This window comes from Megascapheus bottae, chromosome 1 (genome assembly GCF_031878675.1).
Source record: "Megascapheus bottae isolate mThoBot1 chromosome 1, mThoBot2.hap1, whole genome shotgun sequence".
Lineage (NCBI taxonomy): Eukaryota > Metazoa > Chordata > Mammalia > Rodentia > Geomyidae > Megascapheus > Megascapheus bottae.
The window spans coordinates 1,595,850-1,617,191 of NC_143509.1; the positions used below are offsets into that span (position 1 = coordinate 1,595,850).

General features: G+C 57.1%; 1 protein-coding gene across 5 annotated transcripts in view; it reads left to right on the plus strand.

The window, feature by feature from the left end:
* Positions 1–18,985, plus strand: part of Brd4 (bromodomain containing 4) — a 66,938-nt gene extending 47,953 nt beyond the window's left edge. For 4 of the 5 annotated variants that reach the window (XM_090335705.1, XM_090335722.1, XM_090335714.1 and 1 more), the window contains 12 exons: positions 3,511–3,720; positions 4,096–4,295; positions 4,545–4,840; positions 5,867–5,977; positions 13,457–13,509; positions 13,630–13,969; positions 14,593–15,183; positions 16,270–16,638; positions 16,721–16,851; positions 16,951–17,156; positions 17,238–17,472; positions 17,594–18,985. In XM_090335705.1, the coding sequence (XP_090191831.1) occupies positions 3,511–3,720; positions 4,096–4,295; positions 4,545–4,840; positions 5,867–5,977; positions 13,457–13,509; positions 13,630–13,969; positions 14,593–15,183; positions 16,270–16,638; positions 16,721–16,851; positions 16,951–17,156; positions 17,238–17,472; positions 17,594–17,662 (2,811 nt within the window). In that variant the 3' untranslated portion in view covers positions 17,663–18,985. The remainder of the gene's footprint in view (positions 1–3,510; positions 3,721–4,095; positions 4,296–4,544; positions 4,841–5,866; positions 5,978–13,456; positions 13,510–13,629; positions 13,970–14,592; positions 15,184–16,269; positions 16,639–16,720; positions 16,852–16,950; positions 17,157–17,237; positions 17,473–17,593) is intronic. The other variant, XM_090335732.1, reaches the window with a different exon arrangement.
* The last annotated feature ends 2,357 nt before the right edge of the window (positions 18,986–21,342 follow it).

Here is a 21,342-nt window from a genome sequence, read left to right on the forward strand (position 1 = left end):
AACTCAGGGCCTGGGCACTGTCCCTGAGCTTCTTTTGCTCAAGGCCAGCACTCTTACCAGTTGAGTCACAGTACCACTTCTGGCCTTTTCTGTATATGTGGTACTGAGGATTTAAACCCAGGGCTTCATGCATGTTAGGCAGTCACTTTACCACTAAGCCACATCCCCAGCCCCCTTGAAGAATTCTTAAAAGATTTTGTTTGTAAGGCTTTTTAATTCTTTTGTTGTTGTTGTTGTTTTCCCCCTTTGGTGAGTGATGGGTACTCCCCTTGCCTCCCTCAGTTTGGTATTGTTTGGTACTGTATTGTTTTCATAAAGACAGCCCCTTAACCATTTACATTTTGTTGCTTTCCCATCATTGTAAGTTAGCACTTTGTAGTTTTACTGCAATTCTTGAACTGGGCCACCCGGTGGCAGTAGTGCCTTGTGTAGTCTGCATGCCTGATTTACTTCCCCTCCCATCCCCATACTCCTGGGGAGATGGGGTAGGGCAGGCCTTGCCCACCTTGGGTACCCGTGTCTTTGTTTGCCCAAACAAGGTCTCTGCTGGCACTGACGAATTCCATTTTGAACAGTTACATTGGAAGCAAAGAAAAGGCTCTCTACTTGGGCCAGGAATTTGGCCTGGCATGCATGAAGCCCTGCATTCCATTTTTCAGCACCACATACACAGAAAAAGGCGGAAGTGGTGCTGTGGCTCAAGTGGTAGAGCGCTAGCCTGGAGAAAGCCCAAGGACAGGGCTCAGCCCTGAGCTCAAGCCCCCCAGGACTGGTGAAAAAAACAAAAGGAAAGGGAAAAAGGGGCTCTACTGCATTCTAGTTCTGTCTTTCTGGGAGTGGCTTGGGCTGAAGGCCGATAGCGCCGCTCTCTTGTGAAGTGATGAAGTGTGCTGCTGACCACAGCCAGTGGCTGCCAAGTTTCACCTGAGGTAGGAAAGTGGATTGGCAGTGGCATGCAATGTGGGGTTTCTTTTGTTTTTTTTGTTGTTGGTCGTTTTTTGCCAGTGCTGATGCTTGAACCTCAAGGCCTGAGCACTGTCGTTGGGTTTTTCAAGGCTAGTGCTCTACCACTTGAACCACAGCACCACTTCTGGCTTTTTTCTGTGTATGTGGTACCAAGGAATCCAACCCTATCCTTGTGCATGCTAGGCAGGTACTCTACCACCAGGCCAAACTCCTGGCCTGTGCAGTGCTCTTTGCAGTGAAGAAAAGCAGATTGCTGACTGGTGTGTGGTGTTGCACCCAGAAGCAGAGAGTTCTGAGACAGCTCTGCTTGTGCCTTTGTGTACTTCTCGAGTCGCCCTCAGCATGTGGCTCCTGCAGGCCTCCCACCTGTGTACCCTCCAGCCCCTCACTATGGTTTGAGAGGGGCATTACGGCAGGACAGCTAGCATCTGAGCATGTCTGTTGAGGTTGACAAGCATGTGTGACCAGACCAAGGAGGAACAGGGTATGGATGCTGCGGTGCTGGCTTGAGAAGGGCTCCAGCCCCGTTTCCCTGGTGGATGATGGTCTTGCTTTCCTGGCCTCTTGCTGGCCTCACAGCAGCCCCTGGCTACAGGCTTTCCTGTCCTCCCTGTTCCCTGCAGCAGACTTCGTCCCAGAACTGCGATCTGAGTCTGCCATGCCTTTCCCCTTCTGGTTCCTTGTAGTTGGGGCCCTCAGCACTTGGGACAGTTCCTGCTATGCTCCCCATAGGCTCCTGGTTTGTTGCACACAGGAAGGGAAGGAACCACACTGCAGATCTGGGGTGGGTGTGTGTCTTTCCGTCCCATGCAAGTTTCCTGCTGTCCTACGTTTCTCTAGCTGCCCCCAGCTCAGGCTCAAGTACAGCTCCATGCCCCAAGAGGAGGAGCGGCCGTTTAGCTGGACACATTCTCCATGCCCTCAGGCCCAGCCTGCTGATGGAGGTTTCTCCAAACCCAAACTGGCCTCCTGTCTGGACTAGTTGCTGTCTGATCTTGGCTTTGACTGCCCCGAGCATGCAAGGGATAAGAAGGGGTCATGCTTGGTGTGCATAATAGCCAATCTCCTGAAGACGAGCACAGGTGTTTGTGGCAAGGAGAGTGCCATTTCTGTTGGCCCGAAGGTGGGCCCAAAAGCACCTCTGCCCTTGATATTCTACCCCCTGCTGTTAGGCCTGGTGCCACACACACACACACACACACACACACACACACACACACACACACACACACACACACACACACACACACACACACACACACACACACACACACACACACACACACACACACACACACACACACACACACACACACACACACACACACACACACACACACACACACACACACACACACACACACACACACACACACACACACACACACCTTGTTTCCCTGACTACATCTAGGGCCCCTCCTATGTATCCTTGTCCTAAGATCTCGAGGATTTATTCCTGAGTCAGAACTTGTGTAGGGGACCAGCCTGCCTGCGAAGAAACAACAGCACCGTCCATGCCTCAAGCCTGCTGTGGAGACCCCTCTCACACTTGTTCACTTGTTCTCCCAAAAGGAAGGCCCACACCACTTGAAGATTCGTGGGGGATCCTGAGGCAGGCTTTAGTCCCCTATTCTGAATTGCTATACTGGTGATTCTATTCCATGCTCAAAGCAGGCAGCTCTGCGAGGAAGCCACCTTGCTCTTTGTGCCACTGCTCTCTAGAGCCATCACTGGGTTGGTCACTCCGCTGGTATTATACATACTCCAGGTCACTACTTCAGATTCCTGAATCTTAGAGCCATTAGGTCTTGGAGTACTCCACGACTCCGTGCTGTGTCTGGAAACCATGGGCTTCTACTTCGCTTGCTTGTGCCTCTTCAGATGACTCACCCTGAGTTCTCAGTGTCCCCACACCACTGCCCTGCACTCCATGGAGGGTCCTCAGCCAGGGGGCTGCACTGGCTGTGTGCTCTTAGGCCTCTGCCAGTTCCCTCTTCTGGGAAAGTCTTGGACTGCAGTCCTGGCTGCTTCCTGCCTGAGTGGAAACTAAAGGCCACAGGGCCTTCTGTTCTGCAAGCCACAGACCTGAGCAGGGTATTGGGAGAGCTATTTCTGGGGTCTTGCCCTTGGTCCCCTCCGACTCATGCTCTCAGTGAGCCTGCTTCCTGCCCAGCCACTGTCCTCCTGGATGGGGGCTGGGGGCTCTGCCCGGGGTCCTAAATCTCGACTGAGAGAGTCGAGACAGGCTAGGCCATGAGACTCTTCTCTCCCATTAACCACGGACGAGCTGCAAATAGAGCCACAGCCCAAGTGGTAGAGCACCAGCCTTGAACCAACAAGCTCAAAGGAGAGCTCAGGCTCTGAGTTCAAACTTCACAACCAACATCGCAAAAGAGATTTCCGAAAGGCATGTTAGAAGCCTGACAGAGCCTTGTCCTTGCTCCTGCGTTAATGGCCTAGAGGGATCCCCAGCTTCACCCCCTGTTGCTCACCCAGTAGCTGGTAAGTCTGAGGTGACCTCATGGGGTGGCTTTCCCTCTCCAGGATGTGTTTGAAATGCGCTTCGCCAAGATGCCAGATGAGCCTGAGGAGCCAGTGGTGGCCGTGTCCTCGCCTGCCGTGCCACCCCCCACCAAGGTGGTGGCTCCACCCTCATCCAGTGACAGTAGCAGTGACAGCTCCTCCGACAGTGACAGCTCCACTGACGACTCGGAGGAGGAGCGAGCCCAGCGGCTGGCTGAGCTCCAGGAGCAGGTGGGGACCAGTTTCCTGGGTTGTCCTTGCTCTTGCTCTCCCCAGCACCCCATGTAGCCCCTCCCTTTTCAAGCGCATGTTGATTACGCTTATGCCAGAGATGAGGCCGAGCCAGAGCAGCCTCTCCTGAGCCTCCCTCCATGCCAGCCCTTGGGTCTGTGGTAGCTCACTGGGTAGAAAGCCCTGCAGTCCTGGCATTGAGGGACCAATGGTGCTCGGGCACGCTGGGAATCTCGTGGATGTGGCAGGTCACCACAGGCCAAGGGGCTGGCCCTCCCTCCGTCCACTCTGTGCCCTTCCCTGACACGGGGGCTCTATGCTGCTTTGTGTGGCATAGGCGCCGTCAGCCAGGTTTCAGGCCCATCTTCTCCACAGCTGAAAGCCGTACACGAGCAGCTTGCAGCCCTCTCACAGCCTCAGCAGAACAAACCAAAGAAAAGGGAGAAAGACAAGAAGGAGAAAAAAAAGGAAAAGCACAAAAAGAAAGAGGAAGTGGAGGAGAGTAAGAAGAGCAAAGCTAAGGAACTTCCTCCTAAGAAGACCAAGAAGAGCAACAGCAGCAACAGTAGCGTGAGGTTTGTGCCTGCTGCGGGGACCCCAGGCAGAGGCGGGGAGGCCAGGACGAGGGCACGCACGAGCAGCTCTGCTCCTTTCTCGAGCTGAGGCTAAGTGCCAGGGGGGACTGGGTGAGAGCAGCGGGATGCACCTGAGCAGAGCCCGCTCCCCGCTGCCCCCACGCAGCTTCTGTGGCTCGGGGAGCTCCCCAGGAAGGGCTGGCTGGGGGGGCCCACTTTTGATGGTGTGCGTACTTCCGCCCTTCTCAGCAAGAAGGAGCCTGCCCCCGTGAAGAGCAAGCCCCCGCCCGCATATGAGTCTGAGGAGGAGGACAAGTGCAAACCCATGTCCTACGAGGAGAAGCGCCAGCTCAGCCTGGACATCAACAAGCTCCCCGGGGAGAAGCTGGGCCGCGTGGTGCACATCATCCAGTCCCGGGAGCCCTCGCTCAAGAACTCCAACCCCGACGAGATCGAGATCGACTTCGAGACCCTGAAGCCTTCCACACTGCGGGAGCTGGAGCGCTACGTCACCTCCTGTTTGCGGAAGAAAAGGAAACCCCAAGGTACGTGTGAGTCCTTTGCTCAAGAGAGCTCTACCCAAGGGCGCCCCCCCCACCAGGATGTTGCAGAGCCCATGTCCTCGACGCCGTAACCCCAGAAACAAGACCACACACCTCACCAAGCCCCGGCCCTCACCTTGCTGGCCCTCTATGGTTGGTGGCTGGTATGCGTGTATGTATGTTACTAGGGTCAGAGCCTGGGGCTTGACACTTGCCAGGCTGACACTGTACCTCTTAGACGAATATATCCTGTTTCCAATTTCCATGATGGCTTAGTTGAGATGTAATGTTTTTGCCAGGACCATGAGCCTCTGGGCCCACTGTGCAGAGTCACACCTGACTTGCTGAGCTGTGAGATATTGCTAATGTTTTGCCCAGGCTGGTCTCAAGCTATGTTTCCCTCCATCAGCTAGAGTAGTAGACATCTACCACCATGCCAGCCTGAAACTTTCGAGTGCTGGTTGGATGGAAGCGGCAGCTGCTTCTGTCCCTACGTCTTGCTGGGCAGCTTCCGCCCAGAGGAGAGACAGTGGAGTATCTTAGGAGTTCTGTCTTCCTTTAGCAGAACTGGTGTGTTTTTTTCTGGAACAATCTTACAGGCATTCCTTTCATGGTAGATGCCTTATCTGCTCAGGGCATTTCCCACACCACCTTTATCTAAAGCCAGACTGGCTCCCAGGGTCCTTGAGTCTGTCCTTGGGTGGACTTGGGTGATGTCCATCTGCGCTCTAGTCACACTGTGGGGCTTTCCTTGTCCTGGATTGTCCCCAGGCATAGTGTTTGCTGGAGGTTAGTTTTATGCAAACCAGCAGAAGCTCCTGGTGGGACCTGACTCCTCCACCTGGCCTCCTGTGCCCTTGACAAGTCCCCCAAGGTACAGATCGCCTGGAAATGTGGTACTGGCCATGCAGGAGCAGCTTGCAGGTGGCTGGCCGGGGGAAATTGTGAGCCAGCCAGGGCCCAGGGCGGCTATGGCCGCCAACCTTTGGAGACACCACCTCATCACGGTTCCTGTTGTTTGGCTTGCAGCTGAGAAAGTGGACGTGATTGCCGGCTCCTCCAAGATAAAAGGCTTCTCATCCTCCGAGTCAGAGAGCACCAGCGAGTCCAGCTCCTCAGATAGTGAAGACTCGGAAACAGGTCAGGGGACTTTGGTTTAAAGTCTTGTCTGAAAAGCCTCAGTGTGTGCCAGGCACTGAGGCACCAAGTCTCCACTGGGCCCCAGGCGCCTCCCTGCACCAGGGGGCGCCATCCACCACAAGACAAGCCGTCTGTCCCAGAGGAGATTGTGCGGCAGTCCCAGGCAGGGCCACACTTCAGGGAGGTGCTTGCCTGGTTGGCAGATGTCTGGAGAGAGTAGAGCTGAGCAGCCTTCATGGCGGGTCTGTCCTTGGACCTTTGGCTTATTCTCTTAAGTGTAACCCTTGGTTACACTTGTAACCAACTGTAGCTACTGCCTGCTCCTCCTCACCAGAGCATGGGCTATGCCTGCTGTGACAACTACTGCTGGCTCTGCCCTAACTCTCCATATACCCGATGTGTAGATCCTGCATCGCCCCCATGCCCGCATGCATGCATGTGTTGCACACGAGTGCCAGAGCTTGCACTCAGGGCTCCAAGCTCCCACTCAACCCTTTTGCTTGTGGCTGGGGTTCTAACACTCAGACTACATCTCTACTTCTGGCATTTTGGTGGCTAATCGGAGAGGAGAATCTGCCAGATTGTCTGCTTAGACTGCCTTCATCCTTGGTCCTCACATCAGCCTCCTGGGTAGCTAGGATTACGGAACACTGGGACCTGGCTTGTCCTGCTCTTCTTAACAGTCCCCCTCGAAGCTCTGTGGTCTGCACTGGTGCCCTTTCGGGCTCACCTTTTGAACAGCAACTTCAAGGCCAGAGGTGGAGCGGAAGGGGAAGAAACCGAGTGGTGCCACTCAGGGTACCTGAACAGCCCGACATGGCTCAGTGTGTGTTGGGTTGGCACTGGGGAGCTCAAGCTCAGGCTGGGCAGAAAAATACCAGACATCTTGGGAGCCAGCCTTGGAGTCTTGAGTGTGCTTCTCCGGGTGGGCGGGGGGCTGCAGGTCCACAGTGGGAAATATGTGTTTGGTTGGGCAAAAACATTCCTGGTGTGTTCTTCCGTGGACCCCCACTTCCCTCCGGCGTTACTGTAACTGGAAATGAATGCTGTCCCCACATGACTGGGGTGGAAGTCACCATTCTGAGGCATGTGCAAGGAGAACAGACACTGTGGGACTTGGGGTGGGTGGGGTCTCCCAGGAATCTGGTTCCCTGGGGTAGCTTGCTATTGATGGCATCTCTGCATTGCTGATAGAGAGGCTGTCCTGGCCTGAGCCTCCAACCTTCTTCCACCCACCCTTTTGCAGTCCCCTCAGCCAGTAGGGGGTGCTACTCACCAGGCCTGCTGGGATGAGCGGGGCCCGCTGGGCTGGGCCTACTCTGTACAGAACTGATGAGCAAATGGCTGTATTTTGTGGCCCTGGTAGCTCTTGAGTTTTTCCTTCCCCTGCCATCCATGCTTCAGTCTTACCTTTTCCCTAGGGTCTGAGTGAAAGCCCCAAGGTTGAGCTGGTAGGAACTGGGAGCATGGCCTAGTGGTACAGTGCTTGCCTAGCATGCATAAAGCCCTGGGTTCAATTCCTGGGTACCACATACACAGAAGAAAGTGGTGCTGTGGCTCAAGTGGTACAGTGCTAGCCTTAAGAAAGCCTCAGTCCCGGCAATAACAAGTAATATTAACCAGCTGGTAGCTAGTCTGTGGCTGTGGTCTCTGTCTCCGGCCCCACCGCCTACTCCTACACTATGGCTGTAGGCAGGAACCCTCCTGGGCTCCCATGTGAGCGCCCTGTACCCTCCTGCCGCTGGGTTGTTTTTTTTTTAAGCCCTCCCCCTTCTTTAAAGAAAGTGGGAAGAATGTGCAAAGAGTAATTTGAGAGCCCTGGGAACAGCTGTCTTGGCGGGAAGAAGGAGGGTGAGATTTACGGCCTTGGAACTGTGGCTCCCAGGCCTGGGCAGTCCAGCCCTAGCCACTTGCTCGGCTGCTGGGCTCAGGCTCTTCCCAGACGCCCTCCCACGTGGGTTTGGCCTGGCTCTCTTGGTCCCAATGTTGGCCAGTAGTGTTGGCAGTGGAGCTGTGGCTTTTCCTTCGCTTCTGTGTGCAGCGGGGCTCTGTTGGCCAGCTGGACAGTGCTGCTAGGGAGCGCCGCAGCCCACACGGACGTCACCGAGTGTGGCTGCCTCCTCTCCAGGTGGCTTGGGCCAGTTTACCTGCTGCTGTGCCCAGGGTAGTGGCCATGACAGGTATTTTCCTTTGGTCTTTCTGAACTTGTTTAGCCTTCCTTCTTTTTTCCATTTGGATTGGAGCCGAAATACCTCAAAGGCCTATTTTTGTCACTGTACGAAGGGTCAGTTCTGCTGACACGGCCCTGGGGCATGAATCACGAAAGAAACCAAAGAAAAGCACTAGTGTGGGGCCGGAAGGGAGGTACCACAAGCTGTCCATGACAGGAGGCCAGGAGCTGCTCTGGGCACTGGGCTGCTGGGTCTTGTCCCTTGCAGTACACTCTGAGCTCAGCTACTGCTCGGGTTCTGTAATCTTTTGCTGAGCTAATGTTGGGCCAGGCCGTTCCCTCCGGTGCGGCTTGAGTGCCATCTTACCCCACCCTCAGGAGGAACCATGGGGCAGATGGGGCAGACCCTCTTGCTGCCATCCCCAACGCCAGCAAAGGTCCTGGAGACTTTGGGCAGCAGTTATACTGCTGCTTGTCGCTGGGAGCCATGCCCCTTACTCAGAAGCCGTCCCTTCCCCCTCCCTCCCCGCCCTCCCTCCCCCCCCCCCCCCCCGCCCTCACTGAGCCTCCGGTGGTTTGGGGGAGGGTCTCAGATTTTGTTCTGCTTTTCCCTTTGCACAGGAGTACAGTCCAGCTATTTCAGACTCTTGGCTTCCTTTTCCCAGGACTGACTGTGTGGGCGTTCCCCAGTAGCTCCAGGGGAAAGAGGAATGCTTGATGTTCTGGAAAGATCTGAGCTGGAAAGTGCAGATGGGCGACAGGATGCTTGCTCTGTGCTCTGACCACAGATCCCACCCAGCTTCTTGGCCCCAGGGGCTTTAAGGGACTCGGCTAGGTGGCTCTACCCTCAGAAAGGTGGGGGCAGAGGGCGCAGCCAGGTGGTGCCCCCATCCACCACCCAGCCTTGCCGCTGGAGGGCTCAGGGCTTCCCTGGGTGTGGACCAGCCTTGTGGAATGTGGCCAGCAGTGCGAGGCTGGGTGGGCGGATTTTTCCCAGGCATGGGGGGTGTCCTGACTGCAGAGGCGCCAGCGATGCGTGGGTGGGAGCAGCCAGCGGCCACCCCAGCCCCAGACCCAGGCTGCAGTCCTCTTGCAGGGGAGGAGCATTTCATCCTCGACCTGTTTGCTCTTTTCCTCCTTTCCTTCTTCTCTTTTCCTGCCTCCTTTCTTACCTGCGTGTCACAGATTCATCTTTATAGTTGGTGCTTCGGGGAATATAGAAGGGTGTAGAGGCCAGGCTCCGCCATTTGCCTCCCTCAGCGGAAGTCCTGCCCTGCAGTGGGTCACCCTCCATGTCAGAGGCTTTTCTTCCGGGCCACACCACAAGGAGGCTGGGACCAGGCACACCTGGTGGTGGTGGTGGGCCTGGCATCCCTGGCAGGTGGGACTGGGCAGGGGCCCCCAGGAACACTCACAAGGAGCTAGGGGAAGGGGCAGCTTGTCTGGAAGCACTGGCAGGCCCGGGGCGATTTAAGAGGCACTGGTGCCAGTGGATCTGTGGAGGTGGGTCTGTCCCCACCCGAAGAGGGCCAGGTGGGCGGAGCCCCTGGTCTCTAGAGCCACACACTCTGGGCTGTCGGGGCACAGAAGCTGCCTCGGTCTGCAGGTCCTCTGTTCTTGTGACTTGAGTGGCACGTTCCACACCATTTCTCTCACACTGGTTTCTCTCTTCCTCTATGTAGGTCCTGCCTAATCATTGGACACGGACTCTTAATAAAACGGTCTTCAGTTCCAGATTCCTTCCCAGCAAGCTATAGCTTAAGTCCGTTTTCTTCTGTGAAAGGGACGGGACTCCATGGAGTTATGGAATTCCGCAGAGGCCTGGGCCTGTCCCCGGGGTGGATTAGTCCTGTCCGGCAGGGAGGGCTGCCGCTGCCTGGCCACCTGGGCCTCCCTGTACAGACTCGGGGCTGCCCTGCCCAGCCTCGCTGGTCACCCAGGTCCTCTGGGTGGGTGGCACCTCCTGAAGGGTGATGACAATCCCCCGTGCCTGCTCTGGTGCTGCTCTATGTGCGACACCCAGTCAGTGTGTCTCCTCTCTTGGTCCCCTCCCTCTTTGTCTGAGACTCCGGACCTTAACTGCTCCCTTCTGGGGCCTTGCAGTGGCTTTAGCCCAGGGAAGACCTGATTCCTCCCCAGGAAGAGTGCTCTGACCTCGAGGGCTGCTCTCAGCCACCCGACCTCCTCCCGTCCCCTGATTCTGAATGTGTAAGCTGGCATGGCAGGCATTTTCCCGGCTTCTTTATCTGCTTCCCTCCAGTCACATAGGGAAAGTATCTTCAGGGCTGCAGGTGAGGGACACACAGACTCGAAAGGCCTGCTCCCTTCTGGTGTCCCCGGCGCACCACACCGGCTCCTCCTAGATGTCTTCAGTCCCCTAGAAGGACGTCGGCACTGGGACTGGGCAGGCGAGGGTGGCCACATCCGTGAGCCCTTCCAGAGGCACCAGATAGGTTTTTGTTTTTTTTTTTCCCTTCTTCTTCCTTTTCCCATTTTGCTCTAAAAATAAATACTGGCCCTTTTTTGGTCATGAATCCAGCATCTCAACAGAAAACTGCCTGGTGTGAGAAGTCTCAGGAGCACGTCTGCGCTCTGGGTCCTGGCTCTTTGTTTTTCTTTCTTGCTTCAAGTGTACTCCATGTGTACCACTGCGAGGCCTGGCCGTCTCACAGCGGAGCCCTCGCACTCTGCCCTGTCCTGGGCTGCAGGCAGGCTGGGGACATGCCACCACTTCTCCTGCCTCCCTAGCTCCCTGACTCCCTGTGGCCCTGAACCTCGCGGGACCCTGCCATAGTGCTCGTGAGTGTGTGCAGGCCGCTCCCGATCCTCTCCAGGATCCAGTTTCCGGTCGGCTCCATTTGCCAAGCAGACTGTTTTCATCTGCCCTTTGGCCCACGCCTGACGTGCTCCCATGAACTTGGCTTGGCGGGGATGAGGGGCTTCATGCCCAGAGGCTCCCACAGGACAGTTGGGAAGCTGCTGGCATTATCTCTCTGGGAAGATTTCTGCTGTCTTGGACCAAGCGGCAGCCTAGATTCTCATAGTGTCTAGGCTGCATATCGCGCCTGCCCCTGGCCCCACCAGTGTGCACACCATACCAGCTGTAGCCAGTAGCCAGCCCTCCTGCCAGGGTCCTCTTGTCCTTGCTTGCCAGGGATCTTCCTTGCCTGTGAGGCTTCCAGCCAACAGATTTCACTCAGGACCAGTAGAACTTGAGAGCTGGTTAGACCTTAAACCCACTTGTAGCCGACCACCGGTGGCTCGGGTCTGTTGTCCTGGCTACTCAGGAGGCTGAGACTTGAGGGCCTCAGTTTGAAGCCGGCCCAGGCAGGAAAGCCCTGTGAGATACTCTTGTCCAATTAAACCATCAGAAAAGGCTGGAAGTGGAGCTGTGACTCAAGTGGTGGAGAGCTTGAGGCCCTGAGTTCAAGCCCCAGTACCAGCACAAAACAAGTCACTTGCAGTAGGTGTCCTGGCAATATAGCCAAAAAGACAATGGGCAACCATTTTAACTTGCTTCTGTGCAACAGGAGGAGCCACCCCTCCCCACCCCTGGGCTTCCGCCCCAACCACTGGAGGCCTGGGGGAGCTGGCCAGAGCTCCTCTCCTTCCTCCCCTCCACCCCAATGCCCTGCCCTCTCACCCTCTTCTCTGCCTCCCGTGGAGTGGGGCTGGGTCGGGTGGAAGAAATCAGTGTTTTTAAATCAGATTTTGCAAGAACATTTTATTTCTTTGTACAATTACCATCCTGTATAAAGATGAAATTTGTGTTGAGTTGACAATTGTCATGGAATAAAGATCACACAGTACTTAAGGCCATCTCCATGTAAACCCTTTCTAGAGAGTTTTGTGTGGGGGTGTCTGGGGTGGAGTGTCGTGAAGCTATGCCCTTCCTGTCTTGTCTTCTTACTAGTAATGGCCGCAGGGGCCGGGTGGGCTGCGCCGTCCCCCTTCCTAAGCTCCTAGTTGGGCCCAGGCTGCTCCCTGTCACCTTCCAGGGCTGTAGACAGCAGTCCACGCCTGCTCTGCTGAGGGGCTGGAACCACGTCCCCTAGCTTCCCTTCTCCATTCCCTGCCCCCTCCCACCACTCGATGGGCTGGGAGAAGACCCAGCCACTTCCTCCCCTCCCCTTCTCCGAGGAGTTTCTGAGACCCTGCCTTCCCTAGCACCCCCTCTCCCCTGTAGTTTTGGGGTCTCCAGCTAGTGCTACAGATCTTTGTGTCTCACCCAAAGAGTTCTAAAACCTGGTATCCAGCTCTGGGTCCTGGACTTGAGTTCCCGTGTCCTAGGTGTCACTTGCCGCACTGTGCCATTTGGTCCAAGGACGTGTGTCTGTGGCTGCTCAGGTGTGTGTCGGCGTCTCTGTCTCTAGCTCGTGCAGAGCACAGGGTCCTGTCGCATCCCCGTAGGGGGCATACTGACTGCCGAAGGTTAGTAGGGCCTTCACCGCAAAGTTGCCATGTTGGGAAAGATGGTGTCCGTTGGCCAACATGGAGAACTGGCTGTCCCGGCAGGAAGCTCAGGGAAAGCCCAACATGGCCATGGCTGTGCCGTGGGTCCTGCCTCCAGCCTTGGCTTGAACGCCACGTGCTGGGCAGAGGACCATCTGACTGGCAGAAGCAGTTTAGTGTAAACCTCTGGGGTGGCAGCCGAAGTGGCACAGTTCTGCAGAGTAGGCGCAGCCTGGATGCCAGCAACAAGCCTCAGACCCCCCCCCCCCCCAGGGCCTTGTGTCCCTCAGACCTGTCTCCCGTGGAAAGGTGGCCTGTGTCCCCCAATGGCAGTGGGTGCCTCCCCTCTCAGAGGTGCAGACACCAGCGCCAGCCTGAGCTGGCCTGCTCCGTCTAGGAAGATGGAAAACCCAGGGCCTTAAAGACCCGTGTGGTTGGAGAACCGCGCTACCCTCCCTATCACTTACACCTTGTCTGGGGTGCACGCTGCAGCTAGGGCACCCTCACTTCCCAGATCCCCCTTCCCTCCCCAATGAATGGAGGTTGCTGCACAAATCCCACCGGTGGGCTGGGCAGGCACTGGGTGGTCTCCGTGGCTCAGCTTCTGGCATAGCCTGAGGATCTGTCTGGAATGGCACCGGTGGCATGAGGCTTGGCAGGGGAGGGTATTTCCCATCCCAGCCCCTGGAGGAGCAGCGGGCAGGTGGGTGGGTGTCACCTTCCGTGCTCTTCCTTCCCCGGCCTGGACTCCTCTCCTCGCTCAGTGTCGCCCATCCGCGGCCTTTTTCTATGCGGCATCCACAGCCAGCTCATGACCTGCTCCCCCAGAGCCTCACCACCTTCTCTTTTCTCTGCAGAGATGGCTCCGAAGTCCAAAAAGAAGGGGCACCCTGGGAGGGACCCGAAGAAGGTACGTGGCTCAGGGAACATGCCATTCCCTCGGTGACCGGTGGCCGCTCTGCTCTGGGGCCCTGGCCGGAGCCGCTCTGCCTGGCCTGACGCTGGCGTGTGTGTCTCTCCACCTGTACAGCACCACCACCACCACCAGCCGCAGCCGGCCCAGGCCCCGCCGCCCCAGCAGCCTCCGCCGCCCCCACCGCCTCAGCCACAGCAGCCCCCGCCCCCGCCGCCTCCGCCCTCCATCCCGCAGCCGGCCCCTCCAGCCATGAAGTCCTCGCCCCCGCCCTTCATCACCGCCCAGGTGCCAGTCCTGGAGCCCCAGCTCCCGGGCAGTGTCTTCGACCCCATTGGCCACTTCACCCAGCCCATCCTACACCTGCAGCAGCCTGAGCTGCCCCCTCACCTGCCCCAGCCGCCTGAGCACGGCACGCCACCCCATCTCAACCAGCACGCCGTAGTCTCTCCTCCAGGTGAGCTGTGGCACTGCTGCCCCCTTCTTGCTGCCATCCTGTGACAGTACTTTGGGCCACCCCTTGGTCTCAGAGGAGATCAGCAGCATCTTGATGCCATGTTGGAAATGGTGGGGGGGGACACTGGGGACAGTTGACGTCTGAATCAGAAGATGAGTGAGCTGGTGGCTCACTCCTGTAATCCCAGCTACTCAGGATGCTGAGCCCTGAGTGTCAAGGGTGGAAGCTAGCCAAGGCAGGAACGTCTGGCAGACTCACCTCTGCTTAACCACCAGATGGTGGAAAGGGAGCAGATATGGAGCTCAGGGACAGCACCTAGGCCCTGGGTTGGAACCCTAGGACCAATGCACCAAGATGAGGTTTGTGCTCCTCTCAGTGGAGCTAGAAGTATGGCACTGCCAGGATGTGGGGCAGAGTCGTCAAGGGTGGTCCTTCGCTGGTCAGCATGGGCTAGCTGTCCAGGGGCAGCCTGGTGGGTGGGTGACCTGGAGAATGTGCCAGACCCACTGGCCCAGGCCCTTCGTGTCTGCTCCACAGTGTGGTGGGAGGTGGGTGGGGACGGGGCGTAGACCGGCCAGGGGTGGCCCTGGGGCCTCACCACTGTCTTCCTCTGTCCCCTCCAGCTTTGCACAACGCACTGCCCCAGCAGCCATCACGGCCCAGCAACCGAGCCGCTGCCCTGCCCCCCAAGCCCACCCGGCCCCCGGCCGTGTCACCCGCCCTGGCCCAGCCCCCCCTGCTTCCTCAGCCCCCCATGGCTCAACCTCCCCAAGTGCTGCTGGAGGATGAAGAGCCCCCCGCCCCACCCCTCACCTCCATGCAGATGCAGCTGTACCTGCAGCAGCTGCAGAAGGTGCAGCCCCCCACGCCGCTACTCCCTTCCGTGAAGGTGCAGTCCCAGCCCCCACCCCCCCTGCCGCCCCCACCCCATCCCTCCGTGCAGCCGCAGCAGCTCCAGCAGCCGCCGCCGCCTCCACCCCCACCACAGCCCCAACCCCCGCCCCAGCAACAGCAGCCACCACCCCCACCCCGGCCGGTACACTTGCCACCCATGCAGTTCTCTGCCCACATCCAGCCCCCGCCACCCCCCAGCCAGCAACCCCCCCACCCACCCCCCAGCCAGCAGCCACCCCCGCCTCAGCCTGCCAAGCCCCAGCAAGTCATCCAACACCATCCCTCGCCGAGGCACCACAAGTCAGACCCCTACTCAACCGGTAAGCCACCCTGCCAGGAGCCCTGGAGAGTCTGGTGATGGGCCTGCAGGCTGGCCCTAGAAAAGCGAGGGTGGTGTGTGCCCTGGGGCCCTGGGTGAGAGGGCTGCACCCCAGGGAATGTTGGTGCCACCTGCAGTGTCACCTGAGGAATTTATCCTTGCAAACCAAGGTGGCCTAGGGTGAGGCCCCCTCTCTGCAGCTCCTTTGCAGTGGACACACTAGGGCAGCACAGTGCCCCAAAATCCTGCTGGGAGGGGAAGCTTGGAGCCAGGAAAGTTCCTGATGCCCCGGGCTAGTGACAGCTTCCTGGAGTCATGGCCATGGGACACGGGGACACACACTCAGGCACACGCACCTGGCCTTGGCAGGGCTGTGACAGTGCCTCAGCCCAGCAGAGCATGCCTGGGGAACACAGAGAAGGGCCTCCTGAAGCCGAAGGCAGAGTGTAAGGAATATGGGGGCTGGACCCCAGCAGGGCTTCAACCAGAAGCCCCCTGGACACCCAGCCAACTTTGTGCTGCCAGCCCTGGACCCCTGGCCACCGGTGCTGTTCTGCACACAGGCAGCTGCCAAAGCCACAGTGCTCGGATGGCCTTCGTGTCTGGGGCAGCTTCTGGTGTTCAAGGGTGCAGCCAAAGGCTGGGCTGTGGGTGGCGGGAGACTGGCACATGCCCGGGCAGGGTTGCTCGGTGTGAGGCAGGACTTACAGCAAGAGCTGCAGGTGGGGCTGGAGCAGCCACCAGCCGAGCTGTCTGGGGCCTCTAGGTCCTGATTGAGTGTGGGTCACCTGCTGGCAGTGGGCCCTGCCCGGTGTGCCCACCCCACCCAGGGGCAGGTCCTGAGGACCCCCATCCCCATTCCAGGCCTGGGCTCCAGCTATCTGCAAGCACTGAGTTGGGCACAGGGACCGGGCTCCCTTGAGAACTAGCTAACGATCCTGGCACCTGCATCAGCGTGAATGCAGCCCACACTGGCCTGCCCCTCGCGCTACAGTGGAGGGCTCGGGGTCCAGCCTGTCCTTTCCTTCTCGGAGGGCCCAAGTGGGCAGCACTAGTGCCCTTACGCCCTGCTCGTTCCCTCTCCTAGGTCACCTCCGTGAAGCCCCCTCCCCGCTCATGATACATTCCCCCCAGATGCCCCAGTTCCAGAGCCTCACCCACCAGTCTCCACCACAGCAGAGCGTGCAGCCCAAGAAGCAGGTAAGGGGCGGGCTGGGGCCAGGGGTGCGGGGCGCAGGGCCAGGGCCGGGAAGCCTGGCCGCCTCACCAGCCACCGTGCCTGTGCTGTCCCAGGAGCTGCGCCCGCCCTCCGTGGTCCAGCCCCAGCCCCTGGTGGTGGTGAAGGAGGAAAAGACTCACTCACCCATCATGCGCAGTGAGCCCTTCAGCCCCTCGCTGCGGCCAGAGCCCCCAAAGCACCCGGAGAGCATCAAGGGCCCAGTCCACCTGCCGCAGCGTGAGTGCCCATGCCGTCGAGGCACCTATGCCCAGGACGCGGCCGCAGGGCGTGCCAGGCCCATGGGCTCTCTGTCTTGCAGGGCCTGAGATGAAGCCTGTGGACGTCGGGCGGCCGGTGATCCGGCCCCCTGAACAGCCAGCACCCCCGTCTGGGGCCCCTGATAAGGACAAGCAGAAGCCTGAGCCCAAGACCCCAGTGGCTCCCAAAAAGGTACAGGCCGGGACAGGGAGGGGCCCCTTCGCTGCCAGCGCCTGCAAAGCTCATCCGTGGGACAGGCCTTCACCGCCCCGCCTCTGCCCCGCACCACAGGACCTGAAGATCAAGAACATGGGCTCCTGGGCCAGCCTCGTGCAGAAGCATCCGACGGCGCCGTCCTCCACTGCCAAGTCCTCCAGCGAGAGCTTTGAACAGTTCCGCCGCGTGGCTCGGGAGAAGGAGGAGCGGGAGAAAGCCCTGAAGGCGCAGGCCGAGCACGCGGAGAAGGAGAAGGAGCGGCTTCGGCAGGAGCGCATGAGGTGGGCCAGGGTCTTGGCGGGACTTGGGCTCCGAGGCCACCCCTGAGGCGCGGGCTGATGGGGGTCCTCTGCTGTGCCCAGGAACCGGGAGGATGAGGAGGCGCTGGAGCAGGCGCGGCGCGTCCACGAGGAAGCCCGGCGGCGCCAGGAGCAGCAGCAGCAGCGGCAGGAGCAGCAGCAGCAGCAACAGCAGCAGGCAGCCGCCGTGGCTGCAGCCGCAGCCCCCCAGGCCCAGAGCTCCCAGCCCCAGTCCATGCTGGACCAGCAGAGGGAGCTGGCCAGGAAGCGGGAGCAGGAGAGGCGGCGGCGGGAGGCGGTGAGTGGGGGTTGGGGAGGATGTGAGGTGGTGTGGGGGGGCCAGGGCTCCCACCCACAGCTCCAGAGCAGGGCTGGGGGCAGCGGTCCGGCTCACGCCCCCTCCTCCCTTCCCCCTGCAGATGGAAGCCACGATTGACATGAATTTCCAGAGCGACCTCTTGTCGATATTTGAGGAGAACCTCTTCTGAGCACCTCGGTGACTGTGACTTTGCTTTTTCTGGGAAACGTTGACTCTCCATAGTGTTAGGGCGACGACAGAGGACACGGGGACGACGTGGCGCCTCGGCCCCCATGCATGCTGTGCCCAGGGCCGGAGCGGAGGAGCGGAGCCTGCGCCTGCCTTACAGCCAGCCAGCCGGAGGACCCGAGGCCTGTGCCCCCGAGCACGGGCGAGGGGCCCTCCCCTCCGCCAAATGTCTACACAGTATACGCAGACGTCGTTGCTGCCGCCCCGACTGGTTTCCTGTCCGTGAGAACTGAGTCTGGCCGCCTGCCCCCGGGAGGCCCGGACAGGCCCAGCGGGCCGCTGGCACTGACTTTGCCTTGAACAGACTCCCTCCCCTCCCCCACAAGCCTTTAATCGAGAGCCGCTCTCTGTAAGTGTTCGCTTGTGCAAAAGGGAATAGTGCCGTGGAGGTGTGTGTGCGTCCCTGGCCGCCAGGACTGAGGCGGCCGGCCCCACCGCGCGCGTGAGTGCTTGTGGGCCTCACCCCGGAACCGAGGCCCCCAACCAAAGTCAGTTCCTTCCCACCTGTGTTTCTGGGTTTTTTTTTTTTTTCTATATATATTTTTTTTGTTGAAATCTATTTTATTTTTAATTATCTCCTCTCCAGACACAATGGCACTGCTTCTGGGAAATGGTGTGCTGGGCTCCGTGTCCAGCGTGTGACCGTGGCTGTACTGTGTAGTGAACATAGCATATCTTTGTTTGAAGTTTGTTGGTGACTCCACCAAACTGGTGTAAAAAAGGAAAAGAAAAAAAAAACACAAAAAGAACACAAAAATACAAAAAAAAGCAAAACAAAAAAACATACACCAAAAAAAAGACTGCCTATATTTTATTCAGTTTCAAACTTTTATTAGTCTATTTTTAATTAATTATAAAATCAGAACGCTGCGATTTCTTGTCCTCTCTTTTCCCCCATTTGTTGGCTTTGTTTTTAATGTCAAATCTTTTTTTTTTACCAGGAAAGGAAGGAAGGGGGCTGAGGATGGCGTGGGCCCCAGGCCGTGTGGAGGGAGGCAGCGCCCCCACCCTGTCTGAGTCTGACTGGCCAGCCGCCCTTTCCCATCCATTTGTTGTTGTTGTTGTTTTCCTTTTTTTTTTTCTTTTTTTTTAATTTTATAATCAAAGCCCTTGGTGAGGTTATGCGTGCCATGAGAACCCACTCTACACCACGACGCTGGTGCCTCGGTGTTGGCCAAACTCGGGAGTCACTGACTGGTTTGACTTGGATACGGTGAACATGCATCTGTACTGATCATGGAATAAACACGTCTCTCTTTTTTAATTGCTGGCGTCTCCCTGACATTTCTTTGTGAACCAGCTGTTGCCTAGGCCAGCCCCAGGCCCCCACTCCCCACCCAAGAACTTCCCACAGTCACCACAGAACCCAGACCTCCTCTCCCAGGCCTGGCCTTGCCTTTTCCTATGCGGGAGCTCTTCCGGCTTCCAGCTGCCGTGATGGAGCCCAGCACCCGCTCTTCCCGTGGGTCCTGGCTTGTGGAGTGACGATAGCACCCCAACCAGACCCCACACACACACACACTCCCAGCCAGAACTCTTCCTGTTCTCACCATCCTGCATCCCGGGCCACTCTGCTTACCTCTGCCTAATTCCACCTTCCATCAAAACTCAGGTTAATTGAACCCAGTATTCCAGGTAAGCACACATTCCTCTCCACAGACCATACACGGTTCCACAGGGGACAGCCCCTAGGACGCAAGCCACTTAGATGCAGAGACACGCACTGAACTTTCTAGAACTTTTCCCACATCTCCTTTGACTTTATCTCAGCAGGGGAGAATGAAGGCATCCTGCCAGCCCACCATAAGTATCTCAATCTCGTGCTCCTCTGGGTTAGAACAACTTGATGGTTTCTTCTTTCTCATCCTACCTTCCTGGGTTTTGCTCCTTTTTGTTCAAAGACTTTGCTGAGAGATGGTTTTGTCTGAAGCTTCCTGCTGAAGACTTAGCATTCTGTCATGGCCTCCACATCTTCCTTGATGGTCGTTTCCTCAAACTAAGTTGTAATTAGAATTAATTTCTCTGGCCATTTTCAAGTTCCTCCCACAGCACTAGAACCTTAGTCCTATACGAGAATAAGGTGTGTACAAGCGCACTGTACTGTGTGCACAGGCTGCTTGGCTGATCATTATGTCAGTGAATCTGAGACTTGTATTTAAACAGTTTGAGCTAATTGTAGAAGGAAATTCATAGACTTTTTTCACTTATAAAGGGTTTTTTTTTTGTTGTTGTTTTTGGGGGGGGGGTTTTGGTGCAGTTCTCGTTGCAGAAATAAACGTTTGTACTGAATTATAAAGTTCCTCTCCTGTGGCAACTTGCTGTCTTTTAGAGTTGAAAGGAGGGAGTTGGGGGCAGGGTGTGCAAGGCTAGAAAGAAGAGATGAGAGAGTGATCCTCAAATACCCACCCGCCGTGATGACTGATGGGAGGACTGAGGAGAGATTCTGGGAACATCAGGTGGTGAATGAAATGAGCTACGAGTGTGTAATGTGAACCTCTTTGGTGCAGCAGCGTCCTCCTGTAATCCCAGCACCTGAGAAGCAAAGGCAAGTGTCAGGTCACTGTGGGGTACATGAGACCCTAGTCCAAGACAGGGATTGTATCTCACTTGTAATCAAGTCCAACCTGGGCAGGAAAGCCTGGTAAGACACCAGTTATCATCAAAAGCTGGAAGCTGTGTGGCTCAAGTGGTAGAATACCAGTGGAAGTGGGAGGCCCCAAGTTCAAACCCCAGTACTGATGCTGATGGTTCAAAGCCAGCCAGGGCAGCAAAGTCTGTGAGAGATAATCACCACTTTTTTTTTAGCACTGTCCTTGGATTTTCTCAAGGCTAGAGCTCTACCACTTGAGCCTCAGCACCACTTCTGGCTTTTTTTTTTTTCTGTGTATGTGGTACCGAGGAATCGAACCCAGGTCTTTGTGCATGCTAGGCGAGCACTGTACCACTAGGCCAAACTCCCAGCCCCCTATAATCACCCTGACCCTCAAGCAAGAAAACAAGTGGAGCTGTGGGTTCAATTGTAGAATACTAGCCTTTAGCAAAATAAATGAATGGTTTAGGGGCAGTTACTCAAGGCCTGAGTTCAAGCCCTAGATCCTGTTTTTAAAAAAGAAAAAAAGTGGTTTACAGAAGTACAAAATAGCCGTGTAATCTGACTCAGACACATTGTTTACCGGTGGCAAAACAACTTTAGTAAACCATATGCTTAATTAGTTATGCTCTGTGCAACAATATAATGTTTAAGTAACCTGTTGGGTGAGACTTGTGTAAGAAGCTGGGAGGTGACAACAGATGAATGCTTTAAAGACAACTGATAGAGAACTAGCCTGGAAAGAGCAAGCAAGCCTTGTAGCAGGAGTGGAAGCAATTCAATGCATAATGCCCAAAGTTGGTACAGGCCAGCAGTGCTGGCTCACAGGTGTCTTGGAACCCCAGCTACTCGGCCCAGCCCGGGCAGGAAAATCTGAAATTCTTTTCTTTTCTTTTTTCTTTTGACCGTGGTCCTGTACTCTGATCCAACTCAGGGCATTGCACTTGCTAGGCAAGCGCTCTGCCGCTGAACTACATCCCAGCCCCCCGCGTCTGAGATTCTTAATTCCCAGCAACTCCCCAAAAGCTTGC